The 13,198-nt window shown below is 42.4% G+C and overlaps 1 protein-coding gene across 2 annotated transcripts; it reads left to right on the plus strand.

Annotated features, from left to right (window-relative positions):
* Positions 1-660: 660 nt before the first annotated feature.
* scyl2 (SCY1 like pseudokinase 2) lies at positions 661-13,196 on the plus strand. 2 transcript variants are annotated; one of them, XM_069671047.1, is made up of 19 exons: positions 661-748; positions 2,593-2,789; positions 2,901-3,058; positions 3,471-3,615; positions 4,302-4,451; positions 4,579-4,800; positions 4,986-5,102; positions 5,196-5,321; positions 6,300-6,476; positions 6,731-6,742; positions 6,930-7,052; positions 7,182-7,295; positions 7,480-7,612; positions 8,634-8,752; positions 8,846-8,946; positions 9,201-9,270; positions 9,365-9,442; positions 9,544-9,666; positions 9,794-13,196. In XM_069671047.1, the coding sequence occupies exons 2-19, from the start codon at positions 2,613-2,615 to the stop codon at positions 10,412-10,414; spliced, it is 2,766 nt and encodes a 921-aa protein (XP_069527148.1). In that variant the 5' UTR covers positions 661-748; positions 2,593-2,612; the 3' UTR covers positions 10,415-13,196. The 2 variants fall into 2 exon arrangements, with proteins under 2 accessions (XP_069527148.1, XP_069527149.1); XM_069671048.1 differs by lacking the exon at positions 6,731-6,742.
* The last annotated feature ends 2 nt before the right edge of the window (positions 13,197-13,198 follow it).

Genomic DNA, 13,198 nt, shown 5'->3' on the forward strand with positions numbered 1-13,198 from the left:
CCTAATACGAGACACAGGCAAACGACTATCAGGGATTGACCCCACATCCCTCCTAATACAAAACCAAATGAATTGACCCGTAAGTATCTGTTATCTTAGAATTTCAGCTGTATTATCACTTAAAATATTTCTCATATTTAATTAGCTGCTCTATTTCAAAAGATATTAGAATCAATAGATTCACTATATTAGTTATATATTGAAGTATATTAGAATAAGCAACACCCAAATTTCTCCTCTGGGGATCAATAAAGAATTATTATCCTATATGACAGTGTTTCATTGCATCTGCAAGTCCTAAACAGGGACATTATTTAATGGAATAGAATGCAATTATACCCTGTATAATGAAGTATAGTATAGTATAGTATAGACTTAAATATAGAATATTAAAAAAAAAGAAATATAAATAAATCTAACTATTATAAGTATTTAAGTGCAACACAAACTTAAAAGGATTTCACAGTGTTTGCGTTAACTTTAAAATAAGAGATTCAACGGATTGTGTATTTGCACATACAGTGATTGCAAAATATTTGGTTAATATAACACACTGATGACGTCGATGCACGTGACTCCATGAACAAACCCGGAAGTAGGGTTGTTCGCTCACTAGCGTACTAAGCCAGCTCATTTCGTATGCTACTGGAAGACATGGGGGCTGTGTGTTACAGCCATTACTGACAGCGGTTACAGCTGAGAGTCTACCTATAATAAGAATAAAACGGAGAGCCTCTTTAATATCAAGGTACGTAGCTGGAGGGTTTGGGAGCAACAGTTTTGGATTCAAACAGACGGTCGTTGACTATAATGACAGTAACGTCACTGTCTACTTGCGCATTGTTGGCTCGTTAGCTCGGGTAGGTAGCCACCGTGATCTGTTTTTAAAAAAGTCTTCACGGTTGCCAACAGATTGAACGATGATGTCAGCCCTGTAGAGTCACACAGGTAGAAAGGGGGTTAAAATAAGGTTCGAGAAGGTATCTGCTTAGGACAGTGTCACAGCGTTGAGCTCGTCCTGATGAGTAAAGGCTTAACAAGACTATCAACTTAGCTAACATCCAGCTATTTCCCAGTCAGACAAGACAGAAAAGCTAAGCGAGAAATACAGCATTTAAACGCATTTACCCCACGTTAACACTATTCAACCTCACATTTAAATCTTGTCTAATTATTACTATGTTATCCATGTGTTAATAAGCTACCTGGTGTAATGACGGTTAAAAACGTTAGCTAGCTAACGACTGTGCTAGGAGGCTTTGTGCAGGTGGTTTTGGTGAGTTGAGTGTCCAATACAGTGATACCAAATTACCTCTGTTTGTCTGTCCACTAGCTAGCTAACAGCTTATGTTTACAGGTGCTAGTCCGTATGAAGCAAATTATCTGAAATCATGAGATAGCGTTGTAAAAGTATTGCCACTCTATGGCAAATACATCCTTTACACATGTTGCAGATTAAAGCGTTGCAGTCTCATGTCAGGGGAAACATTAACTGAAATACTATTTAATAATGGGGCCTTATTGCCATAGATCTGTGTCAGGTATGCATTAGTTTCTCTGGCGAAGACCTCCTATTCATTAAGACATAAACAATGAGCAAAAATGACAGTTATGTTGCTGTGTAATATCTCTCAGCGCACTTCCCGTTCTTCAAATGATACTATGATGCTTTGTGGTTGTGCTCATGCAGATCTGGCAGCTATAAATATGTCAAACATTAACGAAGCTCACAGCATCCGATTGAGCCATGCTTATTAATGGAGTTCACATTTTTGTGCACCCTCAATTTGGTTATTAAAATGGTGTTACAGTAGTTGACATGTGCGCAGCATACCTAAGAGATTGAGCTTGAGGGAGGTGCTGTGTTACACTGTATATCAACATTATACACACACACAAGCATGCTGTACAAGATTCTCATTAGCATAATTAAGGGTGGGTATTACCATGGAAGTACACATTTTGATTAAGGATCAGTGTGCTTTGATCCATTCTTATCTTATGCAGGAAGCTACAAGTTATTCATGTAAATTAATTTAAATTGATTATGCAAACTGTATAGCGTTTGGTCAGCCTTAAGCAGTGCAGCGAAATAAACATCTAAGTACCTGAAGCCCACTTAAAGCAGATTAAAACCCTGAATAAACTGCTCACGTAGAAATAATTTGCCTCTGTCACCGTCAGCCACGTTCCTTTGTCTGACTTCCTGTTGCCTAACATGCTTTCAAGTCACTCTGAAGTATTTCAAAAGGAATAACGCGGTGTGGTTGATTTTTCTCTGAGACATTTTGTATTTCTGGGGACAGCTTTTGCCGGTATGGTGCTTATTCGCCCAAGCCAGCGCAGCACAGGCAGGGTGCTGGTGGGCACTTTGATGTGCAAATTTCTAAGCAGCTGCATTAGAGTGCAGGTCTAGTGGATTGTGGATGTTTTTGCTTTGCTGGAAAGGGTCAGCCTGCACCTGCCTCTTTCAGTGATTGCAGAGACTATTGTCATGTTGACATTTTACCGAATAGTCTACATCTCTTCCTTGAAACCGTATTTTTCTGTCCCCTTTTGTGGGTGGTCTGTCATCCACTTTTCTCAATTCAGCTGCCAGGTCAGGCCTGAACATGGAGTCTATGCTAAACAAGCTAAAAAGCACCGTTACCAAGGTGACGGCGGATGTCACCAGTGCTGTCATGGGCAACCCGGTGACACGGGAGTTTGAAGTTGGACGACATATTGCCAGCGGGGGTCCTGGCTTGTGTTGGAGGATCTACAATGGCACTAAGAAGTCGACCAAACAGGTGTGGTTAACACCCTCCCTCTGAACAGACCCACTCTGATTCATAAAAGTTACATTTGAGTGAATGAATAAATGACTGACTGACTAAGCTGACTTGTCTTTGACCACACAGGAAGTGGCAGTGTTCGTGTTTGATAAAAAGATGGTTGATAAGTTCCCAAAATTTGAGAAGGACCAAATCGTCGACTCGCTGAAAAAAGGGGTCCAACAGCTGACCAGACTGCGTCACCCTCGTCTCCTGACTGTGCAGCATCCTCTGGAAGAGTCACGGTGAGTAACACACACACACACACACACACACACACACGTACAACAAGAACAAATGGAGTGAGTCACAGCTCAAAGAGGGGCTTGACTTTCGAGGGGAAAATTGCATAACAAATCTATGTGTCTGCCTCTGTGTGTGCATATGTGAGCAGAAGCTTGTCAGGATCAAAAGACTCTGTAGACCGGCCCCTGAATTATAAATGCCCCCCGTGGGTAAAATGAGGTTGAGGCTGTCTTGTTGCGGAATTTCTTTTAACCACTCTCTCTCTTTAACTTTCACCCAGGGCAGCAATAAATCAAAAAATCTTGCTTTTGCCTTTTCCTCTTGTTTTAATTGCTTCTGTCTGTTGAAGAAGAACTTTTAAAAACAAGTTGTTTTTAATCACCCTGATGTTCTTTCTGTTTTCGCCCTCAGAGACTGCTTGGCGTTCTGTACAGAGCCGGTGTTTGCCAGTTTGTCCAACGTGCTGGGCCAGTGGGAGAACCTGCCCAGCCCCATGCCCAGCGACATCAAGGAGTACAAACTGTACGATGTAGAGACAAAGTATGGCCTGCTACAGGTGAGAGTGCAGACAGGTTAGCTTGCTTAATGTAAGGCTGCTATTATGAAATAGTTCTTGATTAATTTTATAGTCTATAAAATGTCAGATATTCTATAAATGGATAAAACTATATGTATCACTATTTACCTGGGTGTAGGTGGACATTTTCATAAGCATTATTTGGTAAAGGGCCTACTTTTTCTCGCAGTGAAGGTCAGATAAATGCATGATGCAACAACACAACATTCATTTAAGGTGCAATAGAGGGTTAAAGGAATTGTGTATTTATGGTATACATTGTTTTGTACATTGTACGTCAGCTATGACACAATAGTTATGAGCACACTTAATCTCTTGTCCAGCAGGTTTACTTCCATGTTGTCTACATCTGGAATTGCAGTATGTGTTCAGACTGATTGCTATTGATTCTCAAAGCCAGTTGAACCTGCTCAGTTTCCTGCTTCACCTCACGGTGTGATGCTGTTGTTTCAATACGCGGCTGAGTCAATCAACTTGAGCAACAACATTGGTTTCTGTTAACTCGCCTTTTCCATAGCTTATATATAAGTTAATGAAAGAAGATAATTTATGGCTGATAGGGATGGAAAAACCAAATCTACCATCACACCTGTGGGCTGATCCTTATGTTGACCTTTAGAGCTGGCTTTTGTCTGTTTTAAGTTTTAATTTTTCTGTCTCTTCAGATCTCCGAGGGTTTGTCCTTCCTCCACAGCGGGGTAAAAATGGTTCACGGTAACTTGTGTCCGGAGAACATCATCCTGAACAAGAGTGGAGCCTGGAAGATCATGGGCTTCGACTTCAGCATCTCCTCCACCAACCCCTCAGATGCAGAGGTGTGTTGGGAGACTTTTGTTCCCTTCGTACAGTCTGCCAGGCACGGCTTACTGCCTTAAAGGCTCTGCCAAAGTGTTGTCAGCAATATTGTCACGTTATATTTTCATGTTCTCTCGTCCTCTTCAGCCTAAATACACGTGTAAAGAATGGGAGCCCAACCTCCCTCCACTCTGCCTCCCCAACCCCGAGTACCTGGCTCCTGAGTACATCCTGTCCGTCAGCTGTGACTCCGCCTCCGACATGTACTCATTGGGCGTGGTCATGCATGCCGTGTTCAATGAGGGCAAGCCTGTTTTCCAAGTCAACAAGCATGACATTTTTAAGAGCTTTAGCAGGCAGCTGGACCAGGTGAGAGGATGATGAATGACTCAAGGGATCATAAAGTGTCATAAAGTAATTGTACTTTGTAATTTGGATTTGTTCTTTTAGAGAAAACAACTAAAATGTAGCTGTAGTTAAAGTGTAGAGTAGTTATCACAATCACCAATGATACATTGATTTTGATCCATTCTTTTGTGTATGTTCAACTGTAGCTGAGCACCATGAGTCCATCGGTCTTGAACAAGATCCCAGAGGAGGTGCGGGAACATGTCAAAATGCTGCTGAGCGTCACACCAAACGTCCGACCAGACGCCGACCAGATGACCAAGGTTTGCTTTGTCACAGAGAATATGCTTATAGAAAGTGCTTATCTTAATCATGTCTGATGGCTTTTCTTCTCTTTTTCTGTGTGTAAAATTCAGATTCCATTTTTTGATGACGTGGGTGCTGTGACACTGCAGTACTTTGACTCCCTCTTCCAGAGGGACAACTTACAGAAGTCCCAGTTTTACAAAGGCCTCCCTAAAGTCCTGCCCAAACTACCCAAGGTAACCTCGTGTGCATTATGTATTAAAATGGAGTGACTATTGGGAGATTTGTTTACTGTGTTTGTTCAATTTTTGTATTCCTTTTCATTTTGGTAATTGTCTTTTTATTTGTTTTTATTGACAAAACATACATGAAACAACATTGACACCACATGAACATTAAGACCTTGCAATGATTAGAAATACTAATAACAAAAATAAAATAAAAGATGCATTAAAAGAAATAAAATGTATAATAATAGAAAGAAAAGTTTACAAATCTACAATACTCCAACAATTGGGAAGTGGCTTTTTTAATTTTTAGTATTAGTATTATTTTTTTGTTTGTTTTGTTTTTACAGAAAATCAGGTCTAAAGTTCTTGATGCTTTCTATCCATTTAGTCCAGTTCTCAACAAACGTATCCTTCTGGCCCCTCAAACTAAAGTCATTCTCTCCATTACATATGCTGTATATCGTTCGCAAGTCGATCCAATCGTCTACACTTCTGTTTCTCAGCCCTTTCTTGGTTAGGGATTTCTTACAGTATTCTCATCAAATATTTATCGTTCTTCCTCCATTCATGCTCATCCAGTCTAACCAGGTACATCAGCTCAAAACTGACAGTCTCCATGATGCCATGAATTTTAGTCCAAAATAGAGCCACAGAGGGGCAGTTCCAAAATATGTTATAATGATTTGCATCTTTGTTCCCGCAGGAACAGTCAGTCTGATCCGAATAAGATTTCTTCTGGGCAGGAGTGCAGAAATAGCTAATTATATTCTTCCAGCTAAATCCTCTCCACGATGGAGCACTTGTTGTTTTCCACTGTCGTCTGAACATCTCCTATTTCTCTTGTGTCTCATTTGAACTTTTTATATCCTAGTTCCTTAAAAGTGCTGATGTCACGATGTCATCATGAACATACAGTATTACAGTGAGCAGTCTCGATCTTTAATGTCCTCTGGAACCCAATATCTTCTTTTATTGATCCATCAGAGAGTGGTGGTGTATCGAATCTTGCCGGCACTGACCTCCGAGTTTGTCAACCCCGACATGGTTCCCTTCGTGCTGCCCAACGTGCTGCTGATCGCAGAGGAGTGCACCAAAGAGGAGTACATCCGTCTCATCCTGCCCGACCTCACGCCTGTTTTCAAGCAGCAGGAGCCCATTCAGGTAGGAACGCAAAACTTGCCACATACGACATCTTTATGCACGTTTTTAAACGACGTTGGCTGTTAAAGCGTTCAACATTAGCATTGTAGTTTGTGATTTTTCCTCTTGAAACCTTTGCATGATGTTCTCCCCCTTGGGACTTTGAAGTGATACTAATAAGATGAATATAACCGACTAAAGAGAATCTTCTTCATGGGCCTGTCACTGTATCAAGACTTGTGTTTCTCTGTATTTTTCTTTCCATGCTTCTTCAGGCTAGTAATATGGTGAGTTGTCTCTGCTGTGAACGTGCTCCAGTCACATCAGCTAGTCCGTGCATCGTGTTGTGTGTGTTACTAAAAGCTAAACTAAAGCCACTGCAAGCAATGTTCACTTCTACTCACAACCTCACCCATCTGTAGCACATTGCAAAGAATTATTACACCTTCTGAACCGGGTCCCTGTGCTGTGCAGATCCTGCTGATCTTCCTGCAGAAGATGGATCTGCTGCTGACCAAAACGCCATCGGAGGACATTAAAAACTGTGTGTTGCCGATGGTGTACAGAGCTCTGGAAGCCCCCTCTGTACAGATCCAGGTACATATCTCCCTCTCTGCTTCACTCTTCATTCTCCTGTCAGTGCTGCCTTTAGAGCACAGAGTGAATGAACGCACTTGGCATCATCAAAATGTCAGATGGAATAACATCTTATCTGTGGCTGTGCAGGAGCTGTGCCTGAACATCATCCCGACGTTCGCCAACTTGATTGACTACCCGTCCATGAAGAACTCGCTGATCCCTCGAATCAAATCAGCGTGCCTGCAGACCTCCTCACTCGCCGTGAGTCATCTTCTGCCCTTTTTTTTACCATTCATGCAATCTGCCCATGCATACATGACATATTTCTATCATTATGCCTGTAGTAATGTAGAAGTGTCTCTGCTTTCCTCTCTTATAGTGTTCCTCTTTGAAGCTGTACATGTATTTTACTTGTGTGTGTGTTTCCTCCTTTGTTGCTGTGTAGGTACGAGTGAACTCTCTGGTGTGTCTGGGGAAGATTTTGGAATATCTAGACAAGTGGTTTGTCATTGACGAGATCCTGCCCTTCCTACAGCAGATCCCCTCCAGAGAACCAGCAGTACTCATGGGAATTCTAGGTACAGGCCCTGCAGAAAGCTTTTCGCCTTTTATTTGTGGGACAGCTGAAGAGAGGCAGGAAATGTGAGGAGTGTAGAAAGGGTGATGATATGCACCAAATGATCGGCAGATCTGTACATGGGGCGCCTGCTCTACCAACTGAGGTAAACCAGCTCCCTGTCTGTTATTGCAACACTTAAACTTCCTCTTCAAAGGCCACATTTGAAGGCTGTGCCATTTTGAAGGCTCCTTCAGATGCGGCCGACAAATGCATCCTCCTTTTCCCGGGCCACGAAGGATCCATCCCAAGATTCATTGCGCGCCAATTTAAACAAGATGGCGGCCGAGGAACTTTTTTTCCCCATTCTGATTTTATTTGTTTCCTTCAGACATCAGCGACATCAGTACGCTATTAGATTTCGTGACACGCACATTTATGGAAATGAGGAAGGAAATGAAAATGATGAAGTAAGATAAATTAAATGAAACTACCTTTATAGAAACAATGCGTAAATAATAAGTGCATTAAAATAAATAGATAAATCATGTTAAGAAATTAAAAAATATATATATAGCTGTAATTTTTAACATGTATTTAGTCCACGTTCATACCCACATACGTGTACACTCACACATTCATAGGTAAGCAACTCAGAAAGGCAGTCAAAAAAGTATATAGCAAGTTGTTAGCCTACTAAAATATACACACACTTTTAAATGTAGAATGTTTTGGTTGAAAAAACCAAAAGAGGCCTTGAAACAAATTATCTTTAGAATTATAGGTTACATGAAGTCAACTCGCTAGCTACCTGTTGCTAGGCGACAGGAGCAGCGTTTGAAACACAAGGGTGAGGGCGGGAACAGCCGGTGACGCAAACTGGAAATCCTCCGTAGACCAGACCATCTCATTTCAGTTTGGTTTTAGTGATCTACGCAGGCTCATCCTCAGTAGGCCGCCTCCTTCGAAGGCAGCCTCCAAACTGGGACACAGTATTGTTTGCTTAACGATCAGTTTTTTGACGTTCCCGCTCCTCTTTTTAGGAATCTATAAGTGCACCTTCAGCCACAAGAAGCTGGGCATCCCCAAAGAGAACCTCGCCACCAAGAGCCTGCCCCACCTGGTCTCTCTTAGTATAGACAACAACCTCAACTTAAACCAGGTACTACACGCTCTTCTTAATTCTGTGTGATGTCATTTATGTTACTTTAAGCTCCCTTTCATCTAAACTTCTCTGATTCATTCCGCTTTTTAGTTTAACTCGTTCATGGCTGTCATACGCGACATGCTGAGTCGCATGGAGGCGGAACACAAGACCAAGCTGGAGCAGCTGCACGTCATGCAGGAGCAGCAGAGGTGTCTGTCACACTTTTAATTACTCTCTAATACAGCTTTCTCTTTATTCCCTCTAATTAAATATGAAATCGTTTTACATATTAATTTAGATTTTTATCAAGACGACCTCTAGGGAAATTGGATCTGTCATAGAAACCAATTAGCTGGTATAAGCCACATGAATATGATTATTGTACGGCTAATGTGGCTGGTATAAATGCATCTATTTAAATCCTTTCTGTTCTGACTTTGTTCGTTGTTGTCTCCTCTAACAGGAGTATAAACATCTCAAACCCAGGGCAACAATCAGAGGAGACAAAGAGCCCACCCAACTCTGGAAACCAGGTGAGTTTCCTTTTAATTTCTCCAAAAAGCATGTGATTTGTTACATTTCATCTCTGTGCTGCTGTGATCCCATTAAGTCTCCTCTTGGTTTCAGATTGACGATATCTTCGGCAGCTCGGGGGTTAATGGGAAAGAGAATGGAGCCGCAGCATCAGCCCCACAGCCTAATAGAGTATGGAAACAATATCACACCTCATTTACACAATTCTTCACCTTTTGTTCGATTAGCATGCAGTCCAATTTACTCATGATCTCTCCTCCTCTTCTTTCTAGATGTCTCTGACTCTGGAGGAGAAGCAGCGACTGGCGAAGGAGCAGGAGCAGGCAGCCAAACTGAGGAACCAGCAGCCTTTAGCACCGCAGACGATCAAACCAGCCAACACCACCAACTCAAAGGTGACGCCTCAAATGATCCGTGTACACAAACACATGCTCAATTATGGCTTCTGATGATAAGTCATGTGTCCAGATGGGCACAAATTGTTGCATAATATTTCACGTGCCTGTGTATTTCATGTTGCAGACAAAGGATCTGACGAGCAGCCTTCTCAACAACATGACATCTCTGAACAGCCTGTCCATGGCCAACACAGCAAGACCGGCCCCAGTGCAGGGCACCACCATCGCTGCCTACCCCTCCCCCAGCCCCATGATGGGAACTATGGGAGCATCTGTCTCAAATGGCTTCAACGCACCCATGGGCTTCCAGACAGGGGGCATGGGCATGGGCATGCGGCCCGCAGGCCCCGCCCTCTACGGCGGCATGGCCACCACCACCAGCACCCCAAACTTTGGAGCCCTCTCGCAGAATCAAGGACCAAACAAAACCCCCGACATGTCCGCCCTGGACAGTCTTTTTACACCCAGCCAGCCCAAAGTCACCCTCAACCAGATGGGTCCAAAGCCGACGCCCGGGCCGAACACCCCCTGGCTCAATCAGTTCGGTTCAGCCCAGAACGCTCAGACTCAGATGCAGGGTGCGCCTGTGGGCATGGGAGGCGTGCCCAGCGGGTTTGGGATGCAGGCAAACCCTTTCTTCAGCCCACAGAACTTTTCTCAACCTGCCGCTGCTCCGAGCCTGAACCAAAGTGGAATTAAACATAGTGCATCTGTCAACAATGACCTGAAAGACTTATTCGGATAAAACCTGAGTGAGAAAAAAGATGCAAGGTTAAGTATATTCTTTTAATACCTTTGGACAGAAGAGCCTTGAATTCTCACAAAACAAGACACTGATTGAATGTGAAGATTTGAAATCCTTTTGAGGGTTTTGCTGTCTGTATTTTTAATCCAACCTGGTTCAAATTGTGACTCTCGATCACATTCAGCTGGCAAATTAACCTGCACTGGAATTCCATTTCTACTCGACCAGATGGACTAAAGGCTGGGGTGGGAACTTCTTCTTCTTCTTCTATGCTGTGTTCTTAAATGCTGGGGGTTTCCTACTGTTTTGTACTCGACATTCTTAGAAGTCCAAACGTGGCGGGTTGAGATGAATCCAAATTCAGATTATTCAGGAAGGTTTCATGTTCATATCATGAATGGTTATATGGCAGGAGTGGATTGCACTTCTTAAACAAATTACATCATCTTCAATTGGCTTCACATCTGCTCAATTTCAAGCTTCTGTACCTTTTTATTGCCTCTCCAGACTTATTTTGGGATTTGCTGCATGTCTAGAGTGATCAGGCTTAAAAACAATACACTAAAAATATGAGCCCAGTGGGAGGTAGCTTGAGATGTAGCGCTGACAAGCTTGCGGTGACTGATTTGCATCCAGGAGACACGCTGTGAAAAGGAGGTAGAAAATTGACAGCCCTACAGTTCCTCTTTAGACAGAGATAACCAAGTAGCCCCAATGCGGTCCGTCTCCACGGTTCCTCTGCAGCACCAGAAAGTTTTAGGACACATTTTAATGCAGTCTGGCCTTAATTTTTCCCCCCTTTGGTCTCATTCTTTTTTTATCTGCGTCTAAGGCTTCAAAGCTTGCTGTTCTTGTTACTTAATTTAACATCAAAGCGCGCCTGTTGAAAAGGGAAGGGTTAGTTTGTCTGGTCCAAGTCTGTTGACAACCATTTCACCTCCTTTGCCAACAAAAATCAATTTCTGTGCAAGTCAGTGTGATAACTTATCTGGAGCAGGACGTGTGGAGTAGCTATTACAGCAGCAGTGTCCTTTAAACATTAGATGTAGGGATGCACGATATCGGTATCTGCAGATGCACTGCCTGCGCAAAGTTAGCAACAATATACAAATAAAGACTAAAAAGTCACAGAAACTCGAGCCAATGAATAAACAACTTTAACAACTCTTAACTAGCTAGCTCCCTAGTTAGCTCGTCATTTTACCGGACTTAACAACATCAAACACGCCGAAAATACACTCGCGGCCAAAGCCGACGCTAACAGAGTGTAACATAAACACCAGTGCAAAACTAACTTACATATTCATGGACGCACACACGATAAAAAGAGTCCGTCAGCAATCACTGATGTCTCCGTAGTAGGTGCAGTAAACAAGTCCGGGCATGTCTCCCTCTCTGCCGTGTTTCGGGGGGATGCTGCGTTCAGGTGCGTTTAGAAATGTGAGTGATCAGACATTTTTGGCCACTACAATAAGAGTGCATGATATCAATTCCACTACAGGGGAGACTTGATGTTCTCTGCAATTAGGTGGAAAAACATGCGCCTAATATATCGGTATAGAAATCGGAAAAAAGGGTTGGAAAATATGGGCAAAAAAAATCCAATATCGTGCATCCCTAATTAGATGCTAATGCTCATTTCAATGAACAAGGACCATATGCACTGCTAAGGCTTATGTGCCTTATGTGGGTACATGTGTAAAACTAGACATCTGTTACTAAAGTATTAATATTCCCTTTTAATCAACTGACTGGCTTCTGCTCAACTTTCTTGCTTTGTCGCATGTTACTGAAATTGACCACAAAAGATCTAAAGTTTTTAGTTTAGCAACTTTTCTAATAATGATTCCAAACGATTCCAGCGACCAATGGACCTTTTAGCTTCACACATCGTGCTGAATCTGCTCTTCGAGGTATTTTAAAAAGGGTCTCAAAATCCTCCTGCGCACCATTTCTGTTGATCGATTTGTACAATGAAGAAGATTTTCACTCTATATTTCGATTTCAGCACTTTCCAGCCGCCGGAGGAGCTGTGCTGGAACATACTATTATGAAGTGTAAATATATAGTTATTTAAAAATGGATTGCTCCGCGAGGGCCGTGAGATTTTGATGTCCTTGTGATAACGGTTAAGAGGCCTTAGATGAGTCGTGTGCAATAATCCTTATACGTTGTGAAGGGTGCACATCGGTTGTGTCCTTACTTTCATCTCCACTGACCTACAGTTATTACACAGGTCTGTCAGATTTTCTAAACAATAATGTGTACTCATTCTAAATCTTACATTTTGAAGAGAAATAGATGCACCTTCGTCACGCTGTGTTTCTGCTGACTGATTGTTGTTAACATGCTGAAGTGTAACGTCTTTTGTTATTGTGTAAAAAAGCCGCCCACACGAGGTGAGCTCTTTCCAGCCGCATGGCAGTGTTACTCGCTAAGTGAATTTGACTCGTCAGGTTCTGCTGATTTTCCCATCTTCATCATACAAGACTACATGTTTCTGTGATTGGCATACAGTGCGAGGCTGATTTGATTTAATCATATATTTGGATCGTGTGTCGGGACCCCAATGCGGAAAACAAAAGCTTATTCTTCTACGAGACTGTTTGTATACCACAGCTGTCCTATATGTGTAGTGTGGCCCTCGTTTTATGTGTGACGGTGCTGGTCTCTGAGTAGGTTCAATGAAAATCTGTACATATAAAAGAAAGTACACAATCTACTAATATCAATTGGTGGTCGTTTTTTGTGTGATGGCTTTAAAAACACGACATCAGGCAGGAA

Source organism: Semicossyphus pulcher, unplaced genomic scaffold (assembly GCF_022749685.1).
Source record: "Semicossyphus pulcher isolate SPU_LCO1_2020_fin unplaced genomic scaffold, fSemPul1.0.p SCAF_20, whole genome shotgun sequence".
NCBI lineage: Eukaryota > Metazoa > Chordata > Actinopteri > Labriformes > Labridae > Semicossyphus > Semicossyphus pulcher.